The following is a 25,335-nucleotide window of genomic DNA, read 5'->3' on the forward strand; positions in this document are numbered from 1 at the left end:
ATAGAATTGACTATCCATTTCCAGAATAATACAGCGGCAAAGAGACAAATCACCGCAGTGACTGTGACTATAATCTGTACAAAAAATGGAAAAAGTTGTTGACGTATGGTAGGTGGCCTGAAAACGCTCCATCACTCTGTTTGAGTAGGTACAAAAATCCCAAGCTAACATGTCCAATCCAACTGTGAAAAGAGCTGACATTATAGAATCCAAGGCAATCCATTACCCAAAACAACTTGCATAGTTCTATCAAACAAAAAAAATTAAATAAAAAGCAAATACTAATAAAGATCATGATCGAACAGTAACTAATCTTTTATCTTTAATTAGAAATTCGAATTTAGTTCTTGGAGATGCACTAGGTTTGGGAGCCTTATCTAGGATCGTAGATGCTAACGGGGCGGGAATCGAAGTGGGGGACCCCTCTACCGCCTGTGTCTATCTCCTGTCAAGTATGCTCCCCAGACATAGACTACGTACAGGGTAGTACTCTTGGAAAGATAGAATATCACCGCGTGAACATAACATTACATTAAGTTACGAATGTAACTCCCGAAGGATCGACCACTATTCTAAATATAGTAAGGCGGAGAACTGTTGTTCAGTGGAGCGCCGGAGTGCGGAGGTTGTTCCCATCATTGAAGTCAGGGTGTGGGACTCCAGGCATCCGGTTACCTTTGCGGATCTCCGCCGCCTGCTTTTGCGCTATTGTTACTTACGACGTCCCTTCTCTTACGCAATTCCTGACTAGCAGCAAAATTTCATTGCAAAAGCAAGAATTAATGAAATATTTATTTCTATTTCCTTTCATTTTGGTAGTAGAAAGGCATAGTATACGACTGGATTATCATTATTATGAAACATTCTAGTTCAATTCTAAAAGTATCTTGGAGTAATAGTAAAATTGTCTTTATGTAACCTATGATTTATAAGTTTGAACTGTGGAAGCAATCACTATTGCTTGCATTAGAGTAGAATGTCTATATCATAACCCTAAGAGTGTAGCCCTTCTCCGAACTCTACGTGAATGCAGATACTTGGTGCACCGACATGTCCTTTATTGTAATCAATTCTATGTTCTGCTTTGCTATTTTAATCACATCAATTAGTGCACATCAACTTAGTGTAACAAATTAAGAGTCAATTATATTAGTGCACAATCAACAACAACAACAACAACAACCCAGTATAATCCCACAAGTGGGGTATGGGGAGAGTAATATGTACGCAAACCTTACCCCTATCCCGAAGGGTAGAGAGGCTGTTTCCAGGAGACCCTCGGCTCAAAAAAACAACAGGAGGCGATATATTAGTACCATAAAAATGCATAATAAAATAACAGCAATATAGGAGATATGAAATACAGAATACGAAATACGAAATAGATGGTTGTTATAGTAAAAACTAGCTGGTAAAGCCCTGCATCAATAGACGAGCAATGACATTCTTAGTCTAACTCCTAACTGGCTAGTCTCACTCTATTGTGTTGTAGAAATATTCACAATTTTCCCCTAACCTACAACCTTAATGCTCGACCTCCATAATTCTCTGTCAAGGGCCTTGTCCTCAGTAATCCTAAGTCGCGTCATGTCCTGTCTGATCACCTCTCCCCAATACTTCTTAGGTCGCCCTCTACCTCTCCGCATGCCCACTACAGCCAATCGCTCACACCTCCTCACCGGTGCATCAGTGCTCCTCCTCTGAATGTGCCCGAACCATCTGAGTCTTACTTCCCGCATCTTGTCCTCCATGGGGGCCACACCCACCTTCTCTCGAATATCTTCATTCCTAATCTTATCCATCCTTGTATGCCCGCACATCCACCTCAACATCCTCATCTCTGCTACTTTCATCTTCTGGATGTGTGAGTTCTTTACCAGCCAACATTCAGTTCCATATAACATGGCAGGCCTAACCACTGCTCTATAAAACTTACCTTTTAGTAACGGTGGCACTTTCTTGCCACACAAGACTCCCGACGCTAACCTCCACTTCATCCACCCCACCCCTATACGGTGTGTGACATCCTCGTCAATCTCCCCGATCCCCTGAATAACCGATCCAAGGTACTTGAAACTACCCCTCTTGAGAATGACTTGAGAGTCAAGCCTCACTTCAACTCCCGCTTCCGTCGGCTCAACCCCAAATTTGCACTCGAGGTATTCCGTCTTCGTTCTGCTCAACTTGAAACCTTTAGACTCAAGAGCATGTCTCCAAATCTCTAGCCTCTCGTTGACGCCTCCTCGTGTCTCGTCAATTAGAATAATGTCATCAGCAAATAGCATGCACCATGGCACCTCCCCTTAAATATGATGAGTCAGTGCATCCATCACCAGGGAAAATAGGAATGGGCTGAGCGCAGACCCTTGGTGCAACCCCGTAATAACTGGAAAGTGTTCAGAGTCGCCTCCTACTGTCCTAACCCGAGTCTTAGCTCCAACATACATGTCTTTAATCACCCTAATATAGTCAACCGGGACCCCTTTATCCTCTAAGCAGCTCCATAAGACCTCCCTAGGAACCCTATCGTACGCTTTCTCCAGATCAATAAACACCATGTGGAGATCCTTCTTCCTATCCCTGTACTATTCCACCATCCTCCTAATAAGGTGGATAACTTCTGTGGTAGATCGCCCCGGCATGAAGCCGAACTGGTTATCTGAAATAGACACCGTCCTTCGCACTCTCATTTCTACCACTCTCTCCCAAACTTTCATGGTATGACTTAGTAATTTGATGCCCCTATAGTTGTTACAGCTCTGGACATCACCTTTGTTCTTATACAACGGAACCATTGTACTCCACCTCCACTCTTCAGGCATCCTATTAGTTTTGAATATAACACTAAACAATCCAGTAAGTCATTCCAAGCCTGCTCTACCCACACACCTCCAAAGTTCAACCGGAATTTCGTCTGGCTCGGTAGCTCTGCCCCTTCTTATCTTACGCATTGCTTTCATGACTTCATCGATCTCAATGTCCCTACAATTACTTAATTCATGGGTACTGTCGGCATTTCTCAATTCCCCAAGTATAATATCCTGATCCCCTTCTTCACTTAGAAGTTTATGAAAGTAGGTCTGCAACCTCCTCTTAATCTAGTCATCTCCCATCAAAACTTTGCCGTCATCATCTTTTATGCACCTCACTTGGTCCAGATCCCGAGTTGTCCTTTCTCTCGCCTTAGCGAGTCGGAATAACTTCTTCTCCCCACCTTTGTTCCTTAGTTCCTCATACAGATGAGCAAAAGCTGTCGTCTTAGCCTCTGTCACTGCCATCTTCGCCTCCTTCCTATCTACCTCATACCTTTCACTGTTCGCTTTCTTCTCCTCGTCAGTGCTCCCTACTAACCGCAGGTAAGCCGCCTTCTTTGCTTCCACTTTACCTTGGACAATTGCATTCCACCAACAATCTCTTTTGTGGCTACCATTGTGGCCCGTAGATATCTCTAACACCTCTCTCGCCGCCTTTCTTATACAGTCCGCCGTCGTCGACCACATTGTGTTTGCGTCCCCACTACTTCTCCAAGCTCCCATTGCCGATAACCTTCCTTCCAACTCTTTAGCTTTATCCTTAGTTAAGGCGCCCCACCTAATCCTGGAGCGTCCTTGTACTGACCTCTTCTTCCTCCTTATCCTAATACAAATGTCAATCACCAAAAGCCTATGCTGCGTTGAGAGGGTCTCACCTGGGATGACCTTGCAGTCCTCGCACAACCTTCTGTCGCATCTCCTGAGGAGGAGATAGTCAATCTGAATCTTCGCCACCGAACTTTGGTAAGTAACCAAATGCTCATCCCGTTTCGTAAAACTTGAGTTCGCAATGACTAGATCGAAAGCCTTGGCAAAGTCCAACAGCGAAATGTCCTCTCTGTTCTGCTCCCCGAAATCAAAGCCGCCATGCACCTCAGTGTACCCACCTGCAGATGACCCAATATGACCATTGAAATTTCCTCCTATGAATAACCTCTCAGAAGGCGGTATACTACGAACAATCTCATCCAACCCCTCCCAAAAACGCCTCTTAATATCCTCATCCAAGCCTGTTTGCGGTGCGTACGCGCTAACAACATTTAAAGTACCCTCGCCCACCACCAACTTAATAGTCATTAGTCTATCATTCACTCGCCTGACCTCTACCACGGACTCTCTAAGATGGCTATCTACCAGGATACCCACTCCATTCTTACCCCTCAGGACACCAGAGTACCACAACTTATACCCATCCACGTTTTTCGCCCTCGATCTGACCCACCTAGTCTCCTGAACACACGCTATATTAATCTTCCTCTTCTGAAGGATTTTCGCCAGCTCTATGGATTTACTCGTTAGTGAACCTATGTTCCATGACCCGATTCTCAACCTATAGGCTCCCTTGCCCCCTCTACCTCCCCTGCTACCCGTCCCACCCCCTGACCCCAGCCCCACACTTTGCCCCACCCGAGGATATGCCCTTATTCTATCATCCCAGACTGCAGCCACTACACCTACAACAATCTAGAGAAGACTCACTAGTGCACAACGGACAACGAATCAAAGTAGAAGGAAACAAGTGGTAACTAGTATCCTAGTTGAAAGGTTTAACTATTGCGTCGTAAAGTAACAGTAATTTAGCTAACACCAAAAGGGAAACAGTAAAACATGAGGTACCAACTCCTGTCAACAAAACATGTGGCTGAATTGCTGTACTCGATGTAGTTGTACGCTCACGCACCACTTCCTACCGCCCTTTGCTGACACTCGCCCAGGTTGCTCTCCTTTGCCAGTGCTCGTGCGCGCAACTTGTCTCTATTACTTCGAGAATTCCTGAAAACATAGAAAATACCACGACCCAAAAATCAGAAGGAGCTATCACCGCTACCACTGGTATAGCCCCAACAATATAAAATGTACAAAGAAAGGAGAAGAAGAAAACGAGAATATAAGGGGGTGGGGGCAGATTTGGGACGCAAAAAGGGTGGGGCAAGAAGACCCGATACTATTATATATCAAAAATTCATTTGAAATTGAGAAGCAAGGTCGAGAAAGAGAGTAAGTGAGAAGACCACAGATCTGGAGTCAAACTCGCCAGATCAGTGGTATTTCCAACGATGGTCACCTATTAGAGGTCGTCAAATTTGATTTTTTTGTGAAGGCTTTTTAGATCTAGATTTTATTTGTTAAAAGAAAGAGGAAAAAAAGTATTAGAAGATGAAGACAAAAAATAGGGGTCACCGGCGCAGCTTCGTTTTCGGCCAGATCTAAAAAAAATGCCGGTTGGTTGCTAGATTTTCTCCCTCGTGATACTAAATAAACACAAACAGTTGTAAACCTTGCAGAGAAGAACAAATTAACGAAAATTGGAAACCATACCTTTTGACAGCAAAGGCGAAAGTACGAACGAGAAGGGTAGAAATCAGAAATATTGAATGATATTATACGTGATATTCATGGATTTTTAGGTTTCTTAAATCAGAAATAATTGGAGACAAAATTTGTCAATAATGGATGTGGAAAACTAGTATCAATATTAGTGCACAATCATATCCCAAAAATCAACGACGCTCGTGACCACATGCAATAGCAATGTCATAGTCATTCCCTTCCAAAACTCACTGTTTACTCTGTATGAAGTACTTAAATTGATGTAAATGTGATGTGTCTGCTTTTTCCTGTGAACAAACCATTAAAACACATAAAAAGCATTGTCCTTCATTTTCCTCTTTTTCTATGTAAACATTTTCAGTTCTCTTCTCCATCTTCAAACTACTCCATTTAACAAACCCATGGCAGCAAAGCCAATTAGTTCCCCACCAAAACTTCCTCTTTTTGCCATGAAATCACCTCAGCATTCAGGAATACTAACACCACCACTTCACACTTTAGCTTCTGTTCCTTTTAAATGGGAAGAAGAACCTGGCAAACCTAAGCCCTGCACTGACCTAATAACTTTACCAAGTTCCATTTTCAATGAACCCAAATGCTTAGAACCTCCTCCTAGATTTTACTTGGAAAATACCAAAACACCCTCCCCTACTACTGTACGTGAAGGACCTTATAATGTTCTAAAGCCCAAAGGCAGAGGGCAACTTGGTACTTTGGTTCTTTACAAGAATAATAACGTGCGTAGAAGAAGAGGAAATTGGTGGCGGCGGTATTTAAAACGTAAGGGTGGTAGAAATAAGGAAACAAATGTGGATTTAACAGATTGTGGGAGTGACTGTGATGAAAGTGGACATAATTCAAGTACTGTGAAAATGGCTAGACTTAGAAGAAATGGAAGTTTCTCTAGCCTCACTCAGTCCAGGCCTCACATCTGGGTAAGTTTTTTACAACTTCAATGTTAAGATTTCGTTTGGATTGGTTTATTTTAAGTGCTTTTAAATTAAAATAGTATTTAAATAATTTTATAGTGTTTTAATAAAGTTAAAAAAAAAATACTTATTTTTTAGCTAGAATAACTAAAATAAGCCAAAAGTTAAAATTCCTAACTTATGTTTTTCTGGCTTAAAACTCACTTAAACAAATCCATCCAAACGGGCTATAAAACGCGGCTCGAATGCCTTTATGCTATAGGCTGTGTTAAGCATGCTTCTTTTACAGAAAACACATTCTTTTTCCATGACAACAAATTACCGACAAGCATTAAGTATTGAAGAGTCCTCTTTAAGAGTTAGAAGCCAATTTTTTTATATGCTCTCTCCGTCTCAATATAGATGCAATATAGATTTGTTAGTTTGACTTTGTTCGGAGTGTAATTTTTTTTGTTTTTTTAATTTATAGTTCTAATTTAAGGAGTAAAAGCTTCGTGAGGTCATAATATTTGTATTGTTATAAAAATTCCTTATTTAGATAAAAATGAGAAAAATAAAAAATTTAAAGGTAAATTATTTTTAAATATAAAAAAGTATAATTTTTTAGAACGAAATAATAAAGTAAGCACCTCATTTAAATTAAAACAAAAAGAGAAAATTACTGACGAGCATCAAGTATTGAAGAGTACGTCTTAAGAGTTAGAAGCTAGTAATATTTTTTATGAATACTAAAGAAAATGAATATTTTTGAAACGAATAGTCCTAAAAACTTAAAAGGTAAAAGCTTTATGGGCCATAATATTTGTGTGATCATAAAAACTTTTTATTATGGGTCATACAAATGCACAAAATAAAAAATTTAAAGTTAAATTATTAAAAATAAAGAAATGTATCATTTTTTGGAGTTGACTAACAAGTTAAGTACCACATTAAAATGAAGGGAATAATCATTATATGTAGCAAAGTTTGAATTAACGTTGAATTTAAGAAAGAAAGATTTTTTTTTAAAACTAATGGCAAAGAAATTTTTTAAAACATATGGCCCTAAACTTGTCATGAAATTTCTACGGCTATAAAAAATTATATGAGGAGCGGGTTGGTGTTGTTCGAGGTCGGGAGCTGGGGTGGATTGGGGGAGTGAAGGTGGGAGTGGGGATGTTGAAAGAGAGTTTTGAAAAACATTAGTAATATTTTCCCTCGTTTTTGGTAAATAAGTCATTTTCTAAAATGAGTTTATAAGAAAAATATTTGATCCAACCAAACAAAACAAAGAAAAATTATATATTCATACCAAACAAAACCTTTTATGCTTTTTTTTTTTCTTTTTTTAATGATGTGCCCATGTTTTAGAAATTTTAGATCTGCCTCTGCTTACCGATAACTAATTTAAATGAGGAGAAATTCAGAAAATGTTTCGCATTATATGAAGATTTCGTTAGCGTTTGGACATAGATTTCCAAATTTATTTTGAAAAATCTGATTTGGGTAAAATTTGATTTAAAAATGAAAATGTATTTGGACATAGGTCTTCAAAACATATTTCCCAAATTTATTTTGGAAAAACATATGTATTAGGGATTTGGCCCAAAACCAGCTCTTTTACCAAAATATAGACAAAATCTATGGCCAAACATGTATTTGCCAAATAAAATCCAAATTTATTTTGGCAAGCTCTGTGGTCAAACGGTCCTTCCGTTCTTGAGAAATTCAAAAAATGTTTCGCAAATTGCTCTCACTTTATTCGCTGAGAAATTAATGAGTTTTACACAGGTTCAACAATTTAAAGTAACTAGTTATGACTAGTGTAAAAGCATGATGTGTACTTAAAGGCATAAGACAGAAAAGCTTAATAATTGGGTTTGTTGAAGTTGAAGACGACACTGGGGTTATTGCACGGCTAACTTACTTCACTTTTGCCAATTAAGTATGAACATTTCTCCCTCCTATTTAAGTTTTTTTTTTGGGTGTTTTTGTACATAATATAATAACCTTAATTTTATTCTCGGATCTTTGCATTTCTTACTCTTCTATCACCATTCAACACAACACTGTCCAAATTAACATTTTTACTACTTCAATAAATCATTTGTGTGCTATTATTGGCTTTGATAATTATACCCCCTCTATTGTTCCATTAGCATTTAGAGAACTTCAATCCTCTATGTACCTTGTCAAAGTTCAGTTAATTGCTGAATCTGTAATTGTTCAGTTCCTTTTTTCCCCGTTTTGGTTCTTTTTAAAATTCAATAATGTCCAAAATTTGTAGGCTTCCATATACGAGGGTTTCAAGCAGGTCATACCGTGGAAGAACAAAAAATCAAAGAAAGAAGTGTCAATTGTATAAAAGTCCAACATGAGCTGCTCTATTAATCAATTCAAGAGTAGCTGACTGTTTTATCTAGTGGTCTTCTAAAAGTACTCGTTATATATATATATATAGTGGAATTACGTTTTCCCCCTGAGATGTAATATACAATCTTTAGCTTTAATTGCACCTTCAGGGGTTGTTTGGTCGGAGAGAAGTTATTTCGGGATTAATTATTCCGGGATTAGTTATTCCACCTTTTCATAAGAAAAAAAAATATAATACCGAAATAACGAATCACAAATAACTAATTTCGGAATTAATTATCCCGTAATTTTATCCAATCAAACATGAGATAAACTCATCTCAAACTTAATTTTGGAATTACATATATCTTATTTCTCGTACCAAATGAGCCCTTTAATGTACTGTAAATTTGGTCATTGTTATTGTACCCTGGGGTAGATCTACAAGGTAGGGTATGGGGCACTCATGCGCCCCTCCTAAATTGTGTATTACACCAGTATTTTTTTGGTAACCCACTTAAATTTTTATGTGGGATCCCACACTCAAGAGAGCATCCGGTGCAGTAGTGGCTTTGTGCACCTTTGCCTCCTAGGTCTAGAGTTTGAATCCCACACCTATCTTTCAATAATAAGCCATTTTTTATATTTCTCCTTTTTCTTTCTTTTTTGTTTCAATTGAAATCCCGTGCCCTAGCTTCTCTTTTTTGGTGCGGAAAAACCAAAAATAAATAAATTAAAAATACAAAAAAAGTAAAAAAAAAAAATTGAGGGGGTTAGCAGGGAGGTAGATGTGAGTAGGTGGTGCAGATTTTTTTATTAAAAAAAGTAAATTAAAAATACAAAAAAAAATAAAAAAAATAATTAAGGGGGTTGGGGGGATAGATGGGTGGGTAGTGTAGAAAATTAAAATTACCAAAACAAAAAACAAAAGTAAAATTGGAATAACTAAGTAAATTTCTGGATAAGTTGGGTTGAGATCTCTTTGTTTTGGGTGAGTTTCATGGATAATATTTTGGCTGCTTAATGGGTCAGAATGAGCTATAAAAAATAGATATTTTTATATACATATACACTATATGAAATTATATTACCTCCCTACTCAAGTTTTACTATAATTATATTTTATATACCCAATTACCATTTATATACATTTTAAAGGAATTAATGATAATAATTAGTCTCCTAAAATTACTCTAACATATCTTTCACTCTCACATGTTTTTCTCTCCACATCCTATCCCACTCCTTCACGTGTCTTGCACCCACCCACAATTCCACCATTGACAACCATTAAAAACTTTTGAAGTTTTGAATTCGAATTTGGGTTTCAAAAAAATATTATTTGATTGAATTTGATGTTGTTGTAAAGAATTGAGAATTCTCTCTATGTCTTTCTCTATCTCTCAATTTCTAATTTCAGTAATATAAAGCAACGGAAAAGAGAGCAACAATTCCACCATTGACATCCATTAAAAAGCTTTGAAGTTTTGAATTCGAATTTGGGTTTTTAAAAATCATTATTTGTTTGGATTGAGTGTTGTTGCAAACAATTGAGAATGTGATTTGGAGTTTATATCTTAATTTTTAGGGATTTTGGTGAAGATTAGACTTGATTTTTGTCATGACCCATATTTTTCACCTTCGGGAGTCGTAATGGCGCCTACTCATAAAAGTTAGGCAAGCCAAATGTTATAAATTCATTACCCTTTTTATTAAGCATGTTCAATAATTCTATGTAATAAGTGATTTAAGTAGCTGAACAAACTAAATAGCCAAAAATGCGGAAGACGAAAACTTAATCATTAACCGAACATTTGCTATATAATCTGAAATATAATAATACCCAGAATTGATGTCACAAGTCATGAACTATCTAAGAATACTACAAATAAGGCCTGAATGGAAATACATAAGTCTGTCTTTGAATAAGTAAAAACACAAAGAGAAAAGATATGAGGAGACACCAAGGCTCGCGGACGTCTGCAGGACTACCTCAGGTCGCCTGAGTGGACTGAAGACAACACCCTCACTGCGGTCCAAACGCTTCGGTATCAGTATTTGCACACAATGCAGAGTGTAGTATCAGCACAACTGACCCCATGTGCTGGTAAGTGCCTAGCCTAACCTCGGCGAAGTAGTGACGAGGCTAGGACCAGACTACCAAATAAAACTTGTGCAGTTAAATTATATACAACGAAAATAAAAGCAGATAAATTACAGTTAAAGTTGGGCGGGGAAACATGCTGCGGGGAGTAATAGATAACAACGAAATAATAGTAGAGAAATGTAAGGAACACCATAAATAAATTACCATCAAAAGATAAGGAAATACGAATCAAGTACACATGTAATACCGTTGCATGCGTGCAACCCGATTCCATTTCATATGATACCGTTGCAGCTTGCAACCCGCTCCCATTTCATATAGTACCGTTGCAAGCGTGCAACCCGCTCCCATTTCATATACCCATTTCATATATTACCGTTGCAGGCGTGCAACCCGCTCCCATTTCATTTATCAACACCAATCACAAAAGAATCCTGGCAAAGGAACAATAATGTAATAACAACATCCCGACAAAGGAACAATAATATAACAACATCCCGACAAGGGAATAATAATATGACAACAATATCCCGGTAAGGGAACAATAATATCATAACAACATCCCGGTAAGGGAGCAATAATATAATCCTCATATGAAGCACGAATAAACCACAACGGAGTCATAAGAATTAAAATACAAGACTTACGGGCATGCTTGACACCGATGTATAGATACTCGTCATCATGCCTATACGCCGTACTCCACAATTAACACATAGCAAATAAGACACAACTCCTAATCTTTCAAGCTAAGGTTAGACCAAACACTTACTTCGAACTTCCACGACTAACTCAAGCCTCAAACACCGCTTTTCCTTTTGAATTTGGCTCTAAATCAAGTGTATCTAGACATAATTGACTTAATAACATCAATAAACACTTCAATTACAATGCTTAGTTATGAATTTTCTATCATTTTTTCCAAAAAGTCAAAAATCGACCCTGGGCACGGTTGGTCAAAACACGAGGTTCGGACCAAAATCTGATCACCCATTCACTCATGAGCCTGAATATGTAATTAGTTTCGAAATTCGACCCCCAAACGAGGTCTAAATTCTAATTATACAAAAAGTTCTAACTCTACCAAAATCTCTAATTTTCTACTCTTAAGAACATGATTTAGGTCTAGAAATCTAATAAGTGTTAATGGAAATTGAAGAAAATGAGTCCTAGATCACATACCTATGAAATTGTGTTGAAGTTCTCTTTCAAAAATTGCCCAATTTGAAGTTTAGAAGAAGTTATGAGTTTTGGGTTAAATCCCGTTTTTGCTTTTGTTTTAAAAATCACTGGGCAGATCGTCATCGCGTTCGCGATGGGTCAGGCCCAATTAACCATCACGTTCGCGATAACATGCTTGCGTTCGTGGAACTTCAACCCCCAAAGCCTTCGTGTTCGCGTTCGCGTGGACGCGTTCGCGTAGAGTAAAATCCCTCTCCCCCGCCCCGGCCCAAAAGCTTTCGTGTTTGCGATAGCAGGCCCGCGTTCGCGAAGGGAAACACCCCCAAAGTTTCGCGTTCGCGTAGAAGGAAGTTTCCTTCAGCCTGACTTACCCTTCGCGTTCGCGAAAGTCCTTCCGTGAACGCGAAGAACAATACACCAGAACCCTAGAAACTGAACACCTACAATTGTTTTCAAGTTAAAAACCTATTCGAAACTCACCCAAGCCCTCGGGCTCCAAACCAAACATGCATACTAACTCAAAAACACCCTATGGACTTACTCGTGCTATCAAATCGCCAAAATAACATCAATAACTATGAATTTAACATCAAAATCATGAAATCACCTAAGAACTTCAAATTTTTCAATTTTCACAAATACGGTCTGATTCACGTCATTTCAAGTCCGTTTCTTACCAAATTTCACAGACTCATCTTAAATCACATATAAGACCTGTACCGGGCTCCAAAACTAAAATATGGTCCCGATACCATCAAGTTTTAAACACATTTCATTTTCAAAAACTCATAAATATTACAGAAAATAATTTTATTTAAAAATTTAGTTCTCGGGCTTGGGACCTCGAAATTCAATTCCGGGCATACGCCAAAGTCCCATATTTTTTTATGGATCTTCCGGGACCATCAAATCATGGGTCTGAGTTCGTTTACCCAAAATATTGACCGAAGTCAACTTAAATTCATTTTAAAGTCAAAATTTATCATTTTTCACAGATTTTCACATAATGACTTTCGGGCTACGTGCCGGGACTGTGCACGCAAATTGAGGTGATGCTAAAAGAGGTTTTTAAGGTCTCGGAACGTAGAATTCATTTCTAAAACAAGTGATGACCTTTTGGGTCATCATAATTTTGGCTGAATTTTAAATTGAAACTCGGAGAAGAAGAAGAAGAGGAAGACATGATATACATTATATTTACGAAATTGTAGTAAAATTATAAAAAATTGTAGAAAAATTGTATTATGTTGTTTATATATTTTTCTTTTATTTATTTAATTATTGTATGAAAGTTGAACAATATTGTATTAAAATTATATTTAAGTTATATGATATTGTAGTTGTATATAACTGAGTAGAAATAATATATAAAAATTGTAGATAAGTTACTCCCTTCGTTTCACATTAGATGAGGTAGTTTGACTCGGCACAGAGTTTAAGAAAAAAAAAGAAGACTTTTAAAACTTGTGGTTTTAAAAGCTTAAGGGCTAAAAGGTTTGTGGGGCCATGACATTTGTGTGACTATAATATGAAACGGAGGGAGTATATAATATATAATTAGTTGTATGAAATTTATTTTTACTATGTATAAATCAGATACAAAATATATAAAAGGCATATTGTATAAATTTTGTATTTAAGTTGTATGTTATTGTAGTTGTATTTAAGTGAGTAGAAATAATGTGTGAAAGTTGTAGATAAATTGTATAATATATAATTAACTGTATGAAATTTATTTTTACTATGTATAAATCAGATATAAAATATACAAAAGACATTATATGAAAGTTGAACAACATAGTGAATCCCCCCAAATTTACTGTGATTTCCCAATTTATATTATCTCTTATTTGTTGCTTTTTCTGTTTTTTCCAATTCACTTATTTTCTCCTCATTTTGAGTAACTGTTCTATGTGAGATTGCTAATTCTTAAGCAGCATTCCGTTGCTTTTTCATGACTTTTCCATATGGATATGGTGGTTGAAGTACTGAGCAAAAATATAGATAAAAGCAAGAAACTGAAAAATGCAGTCATATACTCCTTTTGAGATTGAGCTTCTACATGAACATAGTTTCCATTCTTATTTTTTTTTATCGATGATAGTTCCATTTCTTATGGGTTACAATAAAATATTATTGAACTGCAAACAACAATTGTTGGTTTTCCCTTATAGCTGGATTAAAAAGATTAAAGAGAAATAAAACTAATTCATGTAGGCTGTAGAGCAAAATTGAGAACATGATAAGTTTTGCCAGCCTGACAAAACTTTGTGTGTACCAAAGTATGTCCTGCTCGATACAGCTAGTTTTTTTTTCTCTGTTTAAATTTTAAAACCTTTGAAAAGATACAAGTTTTTATACAAGAGAATGCTGAAACCGTTCAAAAAGAAAAACAAAAAAAATTGAAATCTTTAATGTTTAACCATTTAGACGGGGTCGATTTGAAAGTTAAAAAACTAATAGAGGATATGGGGAGAAAAAGAGAATCCGGAGAGAAGAGGGGAGAGAGAAGGAAAAAAAAATGGTGTAACTAAATCCCTTGATTGAAGGCACAAATAATGGATTGGGAACCTTTTAAGGTGGATTGTATATATTTCGTAAACAAAACTTGTTTATGCCGGGTAATTAAATAAATATGGACATTAAGGGTAATAAAGTTTTAAATAGTGTATAGAAATGAAAAAATCTCTAAAAAATAAGGGGGAAGTGCACATTTAGCTACTAATAATACATACTTTTAAGCCACTGTTTAAAATGTCTTTAGTCACTGCTTTAATAAACTTTACCCGAACGAAAATACCCTTCTACTCATGTCCTTAACTTTTGAACTTTACTTTAGGACTACATGTCCTTAACTTTTGAACTTGTAACTTTAAATTCAGGACTACATGTCCTTAACTTTTGTACTTGGAACTCTAAGTTCAGGACTACATGTCCTTAACTTTTGAACTTAACTTTAGGACTACATGTCCTTAACTTTTGAACTTGTAACTCTAAGTTCAGGATTTTAGGACTTATTGTCCTTAACTTTTGGGCTGTTAGTCTAATTCAAGACTTATTGTCCTTAACTTTTAGGCTTATCCTAAGTTCATGACCTATTGTCCTTAACTTTTGAGCTTGTTAGTCTAAGTTCAGGACCTATTGTCCTTAACTTTTGGGCTTCTTATCCTAAGTTCAGGACCTATTGTCCTTAACTTTTGAGCTTGTTAGTCTAAGTGTAGGACGTATTGTCCTTAACTTTTGGGCTTCTTAGCCTAAGTTCAGGACCTATTGTCCTTAACTTTTGAACATGTAACTGTAAGTTCATGACCTATTATCCTTAACTTTTGAGCTTGTTAGTCTAAGTTCTGGACGAAGTGTCCTTAACTTTTGAAATCTTAGTTTCCATGCCAATAATTCCAAGATCTTTAGTTAACACGTAGAGACTTAGATATCTGCAATTAGAGTCAAAAAAGTGAAAACTCAAATTGGTGAATTCTCGTTCAAACGGTCTAACACATTCTGTTGTGACCTTGCACATTTGCCTTTTTCTTTAAATGTCAATAAAAAATGACATTTTGATAGAAAGCAAAGCATAATGAAAAAAGGGCAAAAATGTCTCGTGGAAAGAAAACAAAATCGAAACTAGGATATCTCCTAGAAAGAAAAAGAAAAACTAGTGGGTATCGAACTTGAGAGAGAAGCGAGGGTTTGGGAAGAATAGCAATGGAAGAAAGGGTAAAAATATCTTTTCATATTAATTTTAATAGAGTAGTGGCTATTTTTGCTTAACATTAGAATTGCTAGATAAAAAATAAATACCACCTTATATAGTGGCTACCCCACGCCATTTCTATAAAAATTAATGGATTAACTTGGGCTCAGTTCAAATAGACACATGAATTAAGGGGCATTTGCATATATACCTGCTTTTAGGGTGACATTTTAATATGTATCCGCTTTGCAATTGCAAGGATACCTACATTTTTGCATAATTTCAACATACATGGCTGAAGTAGCAAAAACAATCACGCAAAAAATTTCAGCATTCTAGTATGGGCCTAAAGTAGTAAAAATCGCTGAACCAAGTGTGCTAAAATTTTTATTTGTAATTGCTGAACTTAAGCATAGTAGCTGAAGTTTTGTTCTCTATTTGCTGAAGTTTTTATTTGTAATAGCACTAAATAAGCTGAAATTTTTTTGTCCTGAATTTATTAGTTTTGTCATTAAGCTTTTTCAAAAACTTCAACAGAAGATGCTGAAGTTATTTAGTTCATTTATAAAAATTTTAGTACTTGATAAACTGAAGTTTTTATCCTGGATTCAATAGTTTTGTCGTAAAGTTTTTTCAAAAACTTTAGCATAGATGCTGAAGTTATTTAGTTCATTTATAAAAATTTCAGCATTAAATAAGTTGAAGTTTTTTTTTTGTCCTGAATTCATTAGTTTTGTCATAAAGCTTTTTCGAAAACTTCAGCAGAAGATGCTGAAGTTATTTAGTTCATTTGTAAAAAAATCAGCACTATATAAGTTGAAATTTTTAAAAAAGCTTTCTAACATACTAGATAAATAATCAGATTGCCAACAATATCTAAATCATAAATTTTGGAAACAATAAATGTGAAAAGAACAGAATTATCATGAAAAGAATCATTAAGTGTGACCTTAAACTTCTCGTACATGAAAATATTTACAAATTATTGTCTACTAACTTACGTAATTATTTATAATTTATTTTTAAACAATCTGATAAACATACCTATGACATTCATCCCATGAACTGAAGTTTCATTGCAACATCAATAACAAAAGAAAGAAGAAGAAGAAAACGAAGGAGGAGAAGGAGGAGGAGAAAGAGAGTTGAAATTGTTTAAAAAGTGGATACAAGTTAAATTTTTTTAAAAATATGGGTATAGGTTAAATGAGGGCGACCAAATAGGACGCCCTGTATAATTTTTACATAAATTAAAATGTTTGTAACCCAACTCATTAATCTCTGGACGGGTTGGATGCGTATTGGGATATTATGATTAATAGTTCTCCAAGGTACGTAGGAAAACTATCCATGACATTTGTCAGCGGAATGATTAATACGGTTTTGTAATAATAATATTGACTGTATTTTATTTTTCGTCAAGCTGTTGTCCTGACAAAATTTTAGAAAATCAAATCAAACGGTAGTAGTCATTCATCCTCCTAAAATTCGGGATAAGCCTCTCGTTGTAGCATAATACATGAGAAATATGTGAAGCTGACAATTCGGCTTAGTGATAAAGAGAATAAAGTGTTCCTTTTCAACTTCCTCACAACCTCCTCTCTAGAAGAAATGAAAATAAAATAAAAGAACAAATAGACAAAAAGCTAGGCGATTTTGTTTCATCTACCAAATATATGTAGTAAGCAAAATTATTTAGTATATATAACTGGTGAGAAATATATTGCAGATTAAAAAAGAAAAAGAATAGACGAAATCAGAGGCAGATCTAGAATTTTTATAACATAGGTGCCCCACTAAAAAAGGAGAAAAAAGAAAATATTAAGTGAGATTTGATCCCTAGTCCTCTAGGTAAATAACTCATCATTCAACCAAGTGCACCATTTAGCCTCTTTGGTGCATAGGTGCCAGCAGAGAGTACTAGACCAATTCCAAAAAAAAATGTACATAAAATACCTAATTTGACGGAAAGACCATGGATTTACGTGCCCGTCAATTTGCCTACAAATCCGCCCCCAACGAAATGCATTACAACAGTCATCTTAGTCATGAGGAGGAATACGCCCATGAGCCAAATTTTGTTGAGAGAGCTAAAATTAAAGCAATTCAAACGAAATAATCATCTGGAGACAAATCTAAAACATGAAAAGTTACACTCTAGTGTGGCACACAAATCACAAGTCAAGGGGATTCAATATATATATATATATATATATATATATATATATATAATATATACACATAATTGTTTTTTTTTGCCAAGCTACATGATGTAAATTTCTAGCAAAGGGGTATCAATTGACACCACTTGAAAGAAAGGCTTCCTCATTTTCTGCCACTGCATATGACTAATAGTTTTCATTTTTATCTGTTAAATAATAATAGTTATTTGGTGATAATATTTAAGAAGGTTTCTTGATTGAGCAGGTTAAGGACTCTAAATATTACCAAAATTTTTTGCACTGTCATTTCAAGATAACATTTTGGGCAAGGATCACTTTAGCCCGCGAAGGAAATTGTGTAATCCGGTAATCACAAAAGTATATAAAATTTATATTTTTTTGATTATTATTTTAAAAGCGACTATACAATATTATTTTTCCTATAATTTTGTTGGGCTAATGGGCTTACCAATGTTTATTGGAAGAATGGAAAAGGCCACCAAAAAGGGCTTCCTCATCCTCCAGCAAAGTTGCCCAGCTTCTAGGAATAATATGTAGCAAAGCATATCTTGAAAATAATAAGCACGGATGCTTGTGATATTTCTAACTCGATTTTTTTTGATAGTGTCAAATAGTGATTACCGAATACATTTTTGTTTAACCTAAAATGTGGTGGAAAGGAGGGTGAGGAGATGTGTATCCATTTTCAATAATCAGTTTGGATTTATGCCGGGAAGGTTAACTATAGAAGTCATTTACCTTGTGACACGATTGCTGGAGCAGTATAAGAAGAGGAAAAAAGACTTGCATATGGTATTCATTGACCTTGAGAAAGCTTATAATAAAGTCCCGAGGGAGCTTCTATGGAGATGTTTGGAGGTTAGTGGTGTCCCGATAGCGTACATTAGGGTGATCAAGGACATGCACGACGGAGCTAAGACTCGAGTGAAGACTACGGGAGAAGACTCGAAACATTTCTTAGTGGAGATGGGGTTGCATCAGGGATCGACTCTTAGCTCGTTTTTGTTTGCCCTAGCGCTGGATATGCTGACACGACACATACAAGGGAGGGGGATGCCATAATATATGCTATTTGCTGATGACATAGTACTAAGTGACGAGATGAGATGTGGTGCTAACGCTAGGTTGGAAGTTTGGAAATAGACGTCGGTAAATGTTTCAAGTTGAGTAGGCTGAGAGCAGAATACTTAGAGCGCAAGTTCAGCGATAGAAGGATAAGTTGCGAGAATCGAGACTGTGATGGTTCGGGCATGTGAAGAGGAGAGACATAGATGCCAGTCAGGAGGTGTACCATGGCGGGCCTGAGGAAGAGTAGGGGTAGGCCAAAGAAGTATTGGTGAGAGATGATTAGGCATGACATGTCTTTTTTTCACTTTACCAAGGATATGACCCATGATTTGAAGGTGTGGAGGTCGAGAATTAAGGTGGTAGGTTGACATGTAGTTGTGAGTTTCTCCTAAGCTTACAAGTAGTCCTAGTACTATTCTTGTATTCTCTTTTTCCTGGTTTTTTATTACTCGTTGTGTCATTCGCTTCCATTACTCTATTACATTATTGCTGCTATTGTGTATAATTTTATTTTTATTGTTTCTTGAGCCGGGGGTCTATTGAAAACAACCTCTCTATTATAGGGTAGGGGTAAGCTCTACGTAAACACTATCCTTCTCAGATCCTACTTATGGGATTAAATTGAATTTGTTGTTATTATTGTAGGCTAAGTAATTGAATTTATAAGATTGAACCACAAACAGTTCTGATTCCCTTTGCCAATAAAGAATAAGGTAATGATAATAACAATATAAACAGAATAATGAAAGCAATAAAGAACAAGAAAAAGAGATTCTTATTGATTGATTCGAGCTCTTCAACTGCTATTAAACAATAAGAATAAGTAGAAAATTCAATATGTAGATTCAGTCTAGTAATGTGAACATGAATCAGAACGGGATACGATTATGGGAAAGAGAAATAGTTATAAAATAATCTCTATAACCATCCCTAGTATCACAACGGCCACCTGTTGCACATGTTTCAAGTGATGAAAGTAAATCTTGTTTGTTACCCTCGGATAGGGGTGTTCAAAATCGAACCGAAACCGAAAATCGAATTGAAATCGAAGTTTAATGGCTTATTGGTACTGGGTTAACGATTTAACGAACGAGGAATGAATTGAAATTTTTTTATTAACAACTTATCGGTTTGGGGACGGATTATTCAATTTTCTTAACGAATAATCCGTTAACCCGTTAAGAATATATATAACACAGTGATTCTTCTGCCAAATTTAGTCTCTTTGATGGTCCTAGATTAAAGTCTAGAACTATGAACTAACCATCACAACTCATTGGTGACATTCAGAATCCCATACTTCGGTATGACTTCCGATGTATTTGTTTATTTCCTATTAAGTCAAACTGGATTTTGTGTTAAAATACACAATAATGAAAATGTATATTGGTGCTAACTTCTGAAGTAAGCATTATGAGGCTACTACAACTTGTCTTTTATGTATTGCGTTTTCTAGGATTAAATTAGAATCCATCTGTGTCTCTAAGACTGGAATTTTATCATTTCAGAATTTGTATTCTAGGATTTAACAGTGGTCATATGTTAGGCGTTAACAGTAGCATTAATGTAGTCTGCTTTGGGATGTAATGCACGCAATATATATTAATGCACGTAATATAGATTGAATTAGACGGATGAACCGCCCAATAAGAGCTAAATCGATACCAATCCGCCCGATATTTTATCGGATGACTAGCGGATTAATACATTTAAAAGCCGATAACCGATAAGCCAAACCGTTAAAACTAAATAACCGCCCAATCTGCCCGATAAGCAGCCCTACCCTTGGAAGAATCATAACTACTAAGGAGTTAATGTAGAATTCCTAATATCTCAGAGTTTGTTGGTCCAGCTAGAATACCTATCTGGACGTTTGTGATCATCCAGATGAACTTCTCTGGATCAGACTCGTCTGTTATGAGTAGGGTGATCCTGGAATCAGTTTACTGGTCTTCAATCTTCAACCTATTTGACTTCTACTGACTTGGTGCTTACTAGAAAATGCATACAACGTGTCACCTATATATTTTTTACCAATACAGATAGTCTATTCACTTTTCGAGTAGTTCTCAGGAAAGTAAAAAAGATATTTCGCAAGAAAAGAAGCATAAATATATTCCATTACTTCTGAATCGGGCTTGGCGATACAAAGAAATGGATTAATAGAAAATTGGGCATCTCCATCAAAACTTCGAGGTCATGGAAGTTTATTTATGCTAATCAAGCTAAATCGAGTCGATTGCAGCATTGTCATGGAACCACTTTTAACCTTATATTTTACATCTAATAGGGAAGAAATTGTTGGTATTATTTCTTTTTAGGCATTATACTCTAATTTGATAATGCAAGAATAAAGAACTTCTAATTCACAATTAATATGTGGTTAATTCTTAAACCTCTCTATCATTAAATTTTGTAACATATCTAGATGATGTGTATATGCAGAGATCCTTGTCCAACTGGACTGAACAGAAATCCAACACGTGCGACGGATCACCATGATACCTCCGGAGCATGGAAACATAAAATACCGTATGAGCTCCTACCAAGTGGGAGGTAAGGAAAGCTCATAAGCAACTTCCCCAACATGCCTCAATATCTCAAAAGAGCCAATAAACCTCGGACTCAACATCTCTTTCTTCCCAAATCTCATAATACCCTTCATAGGTGATACCCGAAGTAGAACCCGCTCTCCAACCATATAGGAAATATCACGAACCTTCCGGTACACTTAGATCTTCTGTCCGGACTGGGTTGTATGGAGTCTATCCTGAATCACCTTGACTATTACATCCCATGTTTTCCTACGTGAGAGTATGTCATAAGCTAATTGATGTAAGCTCGGAAATGAGATCGTTTTTGAAAGTACATAACGTAAGTTCATCATGTTATCTTGGAGGTTACAAATCTTTAAGATCATGAATAACAAGTACCAAAAGGGTTGGAAAGCTTAGACGCTAAACAAATTGAAGAAATTAAGTTTCATCGAAAGTCGACAAGTTTAGAATGTTATAACATATACTTTTGGGGTGAGACTAGGGTGATTAACATGATGAGGAGGTAAATTTATGAGTTATTTTAGTTGTATGATAGTCGTGTGTTATGTTTTTAAGTCAAGTGAGTTGTGGAACAAAAGTTGGAAAATGTCATCACAAGTTGCATTCGTAATGTGCTGAAATTTAGGACAAATGTAGCTGCACTTTTCTCCCAATATACTTGGAATAAAGGGATGATCTACATATCAAATTGAAGATCTATGAGTGTAGTTTCTAACGCATTAAACCGTTTGTCAATACGACATTGGACTAGAGAGATATTTGCATTTTTGTGAGATTGCGCCAAATAGCTCTCTATGGGGCCCACATAGGCGGTTTAAGACATATGGATATATATAAGATGCCTCAACACCGTTTTAAGTTATTATTTTCATTATATTCAGACCTTATAACCCTAGAAACACTCTCTCAAGGTTATCTCATGATCCAATACCCAAACAAAGGGCAAACAACACAAATCAAGTGTCGGGAATCCCGTGGCGCTAGTAAGTTTCTTGTTCTTCTTGTTGTTGCTGATTTTTGGGTGGTTCCAGCTTGTTCCACAAATCAAGTGTCAGCCCACAGTTTCTTGTTCTTCTTGTTGTTGCTGATTTTTTGGAATCCCGTGGAGGTTTTTTTAAGTGGTTTATGTTCTGTAAAATACTCTCCCATGGTTTTCATATCAACCCTAGGTTATTTCAAGTCTTGCAAATGGATTACACCATATTTCAATATCAAAAGTGAAGAATAACACCTCTCTGAGGTTGTGTTGTCACTGAGGATAATTGTGGGCTGTTTTATGCTAAAATTTCAAGTTGTTGCTACTGTTTAAGGTGAGTATAGCAGCCTATTAATTGTGCTTAAACTTTCTTGTATGTTGGTTAAGTTGTTAGGATGATAAACTACAAGATAATACTTAGATTAGCTTAAGTCGCTTCTATGGTGTTGTATTGCCATTGAGGGCTGTTGTAAGCTAAATATAACTTAGATTTTGACTTGAAGCTACTGTATGCATTATCTGTATTGTGTTCTTGCCAGTTCTTAAGGTTATCTTGATGTTGACTAAGTTAAATGGTTGGACTAAACATGAACTAGTGAATAAGGTTTCTAATTGAAGATTGTTGGAGTTGTGGATTGTTTCCTTTGTTATAAATATATGGTATAAGGATGGAATAATTATGAACTAATTCATTATTATGTTAATGATGCTATTAAGTTAATATAAGAAGTCTATATAGGGTGATATGGGTTATACAGATTCCAATCGAAGCTTACCGCTCGTCGTGAAGTAGTTGTGACTTGTTGTCGTTATATGGTGTGTTGTTATTGATATTTATATGTTGATGGATTTATCTGGTTGTTGTTGTTGGTATATGGTATTGGAGGAAGCCTTTGTTATAGGGGAGATGCTGCCCAAATTTACGTAAATGAGCTACTAGCTTAAGCTACAGACTTAGCCTTTTTCTCAGCACTAATTTTGAATCTTCTTATACTATGATAGATTGGGTTGACTTGTTTGAAGAGTTGCTTGGAAGGGATTAAGGAATCAACAGGTTTAAGGTATGTTAAGGCACTTCCTTATTTCTTTTGGTATCATCTAAAGTGAAATGAATAAGCTATTTCATAACGGATCTACTCCTAGCAACTAAGGTTGTCCATGTTGTTCTTTCCTTATAAAATTATTCTAAGAAAGTGTGTATGATCCTTGAATCCTACTGAGGTTCATATTGAGGGTATGGATGTCCATAATGTTCTTAAGTCACTCCAAAAGGTTTAGAACGTGATTCCATGAGTCTAGCATGCATTATATAAAGTATCTATTTTACTCCATTGATCCGCGCTATAGTCGGTCGAGTACGACACTTATTGTGCAACCACTGATCAGTTAGGTTTATCAAGCTTCGCATGGCCGGGTATGATTCTATCGAGCCTTATGATGGCCCGATATGTTTTATCGAGTCCTATTTGAGGCCGAGTACGATATGATGATGATGATGCCCACAAAGGTGTATATTTTTAAAAGTTTATGTATATATATATATGTATTATGCATTTCATGTCAGTAGCCCCCAGAGGCACTCAGATGTTACAGGTTGTATCTCATCTATCTCTCATTTACATTACTGTTCTTGTTTATGCTTTCCTGCCTTACATACTCGGTACTTTATTCGTACTCACGTCCCTTTTGCCTGGGGACGTTGTGTTTCATGCCCGCAGGTCCCGATAGACAGGTTGACATTCCTCCTAGTAGGCTATCAACTCAGCAGAAGGTGTTGGTGCACTCCACTTGCTCCGGAGTTGCCTATTTGGTCAGTATGCTTTGGATATGTATTGATTGTTATGGCGGGGCCCTGTCATGACCTTTATGATTTTATGTACTCTTAGAGGCTTGTAGATAGACGTCAGGTGTATGGATACTTGTATGGCCTTGTCGGCCTATGTTTTGAGTTTATAAATGGTCATGTTGGCCTTATAGGCCCGTATGTCACATGTATAAGTTTGTATATCATGATGGGTCGTCATATGTTGAGTATTCCCTTATGTTTTATTCTTGTTATCTCATGATGTATTTTCTAGCTCATTTACCCATGATAGTATAATAAGAAAGATATGTTACGTTGGTACTCAGTTGAGTATGGCACCGGGTGCCCGTCATGGCCCTTTCGGTTTGGGTGTTGACATTGATCTTCTCCAAAGCATCCTAAACCAAGTCTGTGCCCAATAGTCTAGCCTCACCCGGCTCAAACCAAACCACCGGGGATCTACTCTGCCTACCATATAAAGCCTCATATGGTTCCATCTGAATGCTGGACTGATAGCTGTTGTTGTAGGCAAGCTCCTCCCAAGACCCTCCAAACTCAATCACGCATGCACAGAAAATATCCTCAAGAATCTGAATAGTGCGCTTGGACTATCCGTCCGTTTGAGGGTGAAATGCTGTACTCAACTCCACCTGAGTACCCAACTCATGCTGAGCTGCCCTCTAGAATCGTGATGTGAATTGGGTACCTCTATCTGAAATAATGGAAACTGGAATACCATGCAGACAAACAATCTCCCGGATATAAATCTCCGCTAGACGCTCCGAAGAATAGGTAGTACACACAGGAATGAAGTGAGCGGACTTGGTCAGCCGATCCACAATCACCCAAATAGCATCAAACTTTCTCAAAGTCCGTGAGAGCCCAACTACAAAGTCCATGGTGATTTGCTCCCACTTCCACTCCAGAATCTCTATCTGCTGAAGCAACCCACCCGGTCTTTGGTGCTCATACTTCACCTATTGTCAGTTGAGGCACCGAGCTACAAATCCAACTATATCTTTCTTCATCTGCCTCTACCAATAGTGCTGCCTCAATTTCTGGTACATTTTTGCGGCACCCGGATGAATGGAATACCGTGAACTATGGGCCTCCTGCAGAATCAACTCCTGAAGCCCATCA

The 25,335-nt window shown here is 36.6% G+C and overlaps 2 protein-coding genes across 3 annotated transcripts; one reads left to right on the forward strand and one right to left on the reverse strand.

Moving 5' to 3' along the window:
• Positions 1–665: 665 nt before the first annotated feature.
• Positions 666–5,486, reverse strand: LOC107824137 (uncharacterized). The gene is made up of 2 exons (XM_075255662.1): positions 5,352–5,486; positions 666–4,805 (listed from the first exon to the last, which is right to left on the reverse strand). The coding sequence occupies exon 2, from the start codon at positions 4,107–4,109 to the stop codon at positions 3,099–3,101; it is 1,011 nt and encodes a 336-aa protein (XP_075111763.1). The 5' UTR covers positions 4,110–4,805; positions 5,352–5,486; the 3' UTR covers positions 666–3,098.
• A 124-nt stretch (positions 5,487–5,610) lies between these two features.
• Positions 5,611–24,291, forward strand: LOC107784838 (uncharacterized protein At4g00950-like). Of its 2 annotated transcripts, XM_075255666.1 has the most exons (3): positions 5,611–6,298; positions 23,394–23,452; positions 24,110–24,291. In XM_075255666.1, exons 1-3 carry the CDS (start codon positions 5,765–5,767, stop codon positions 24,117–24,119), a joined length of 603 nt encoding a protein of 200 aa, XP_075111767.1. In that variant the 5' UTR covers positions 5,611–5,764; the 3' UTR covers positions 24,120–24,291. The 2 variants fall into 2 exon arrangements, with proteins under 2 accessions (XP_075111767.1, XP_016461511.1); XM_016606025.2 differs by lacking the exons at positions 23,394–23,452; positions 24,110–24,291 and adding an exon at positions 8,559–8,746.
• The last annotated feature ends 1,044 nt before the right edge of the window (positions 24,292–25,335 follow it).

The sequence above is a fragment of the Nicotiana tabacum genome, chromosome 1 (assembly GCF_000715075.1).
Source record: "Nicotiana tabacum cultivar K326 chromosome 1, ASM71507v2, whole genome shotgun sequence".
Classification (NCBI taxonomy): Eukaryota; Viridiplantae; Streptophyta; class Magnoliopsida; order Solanales; family Solanaceae; genus Nicotiana; species Nicotiana tabacum.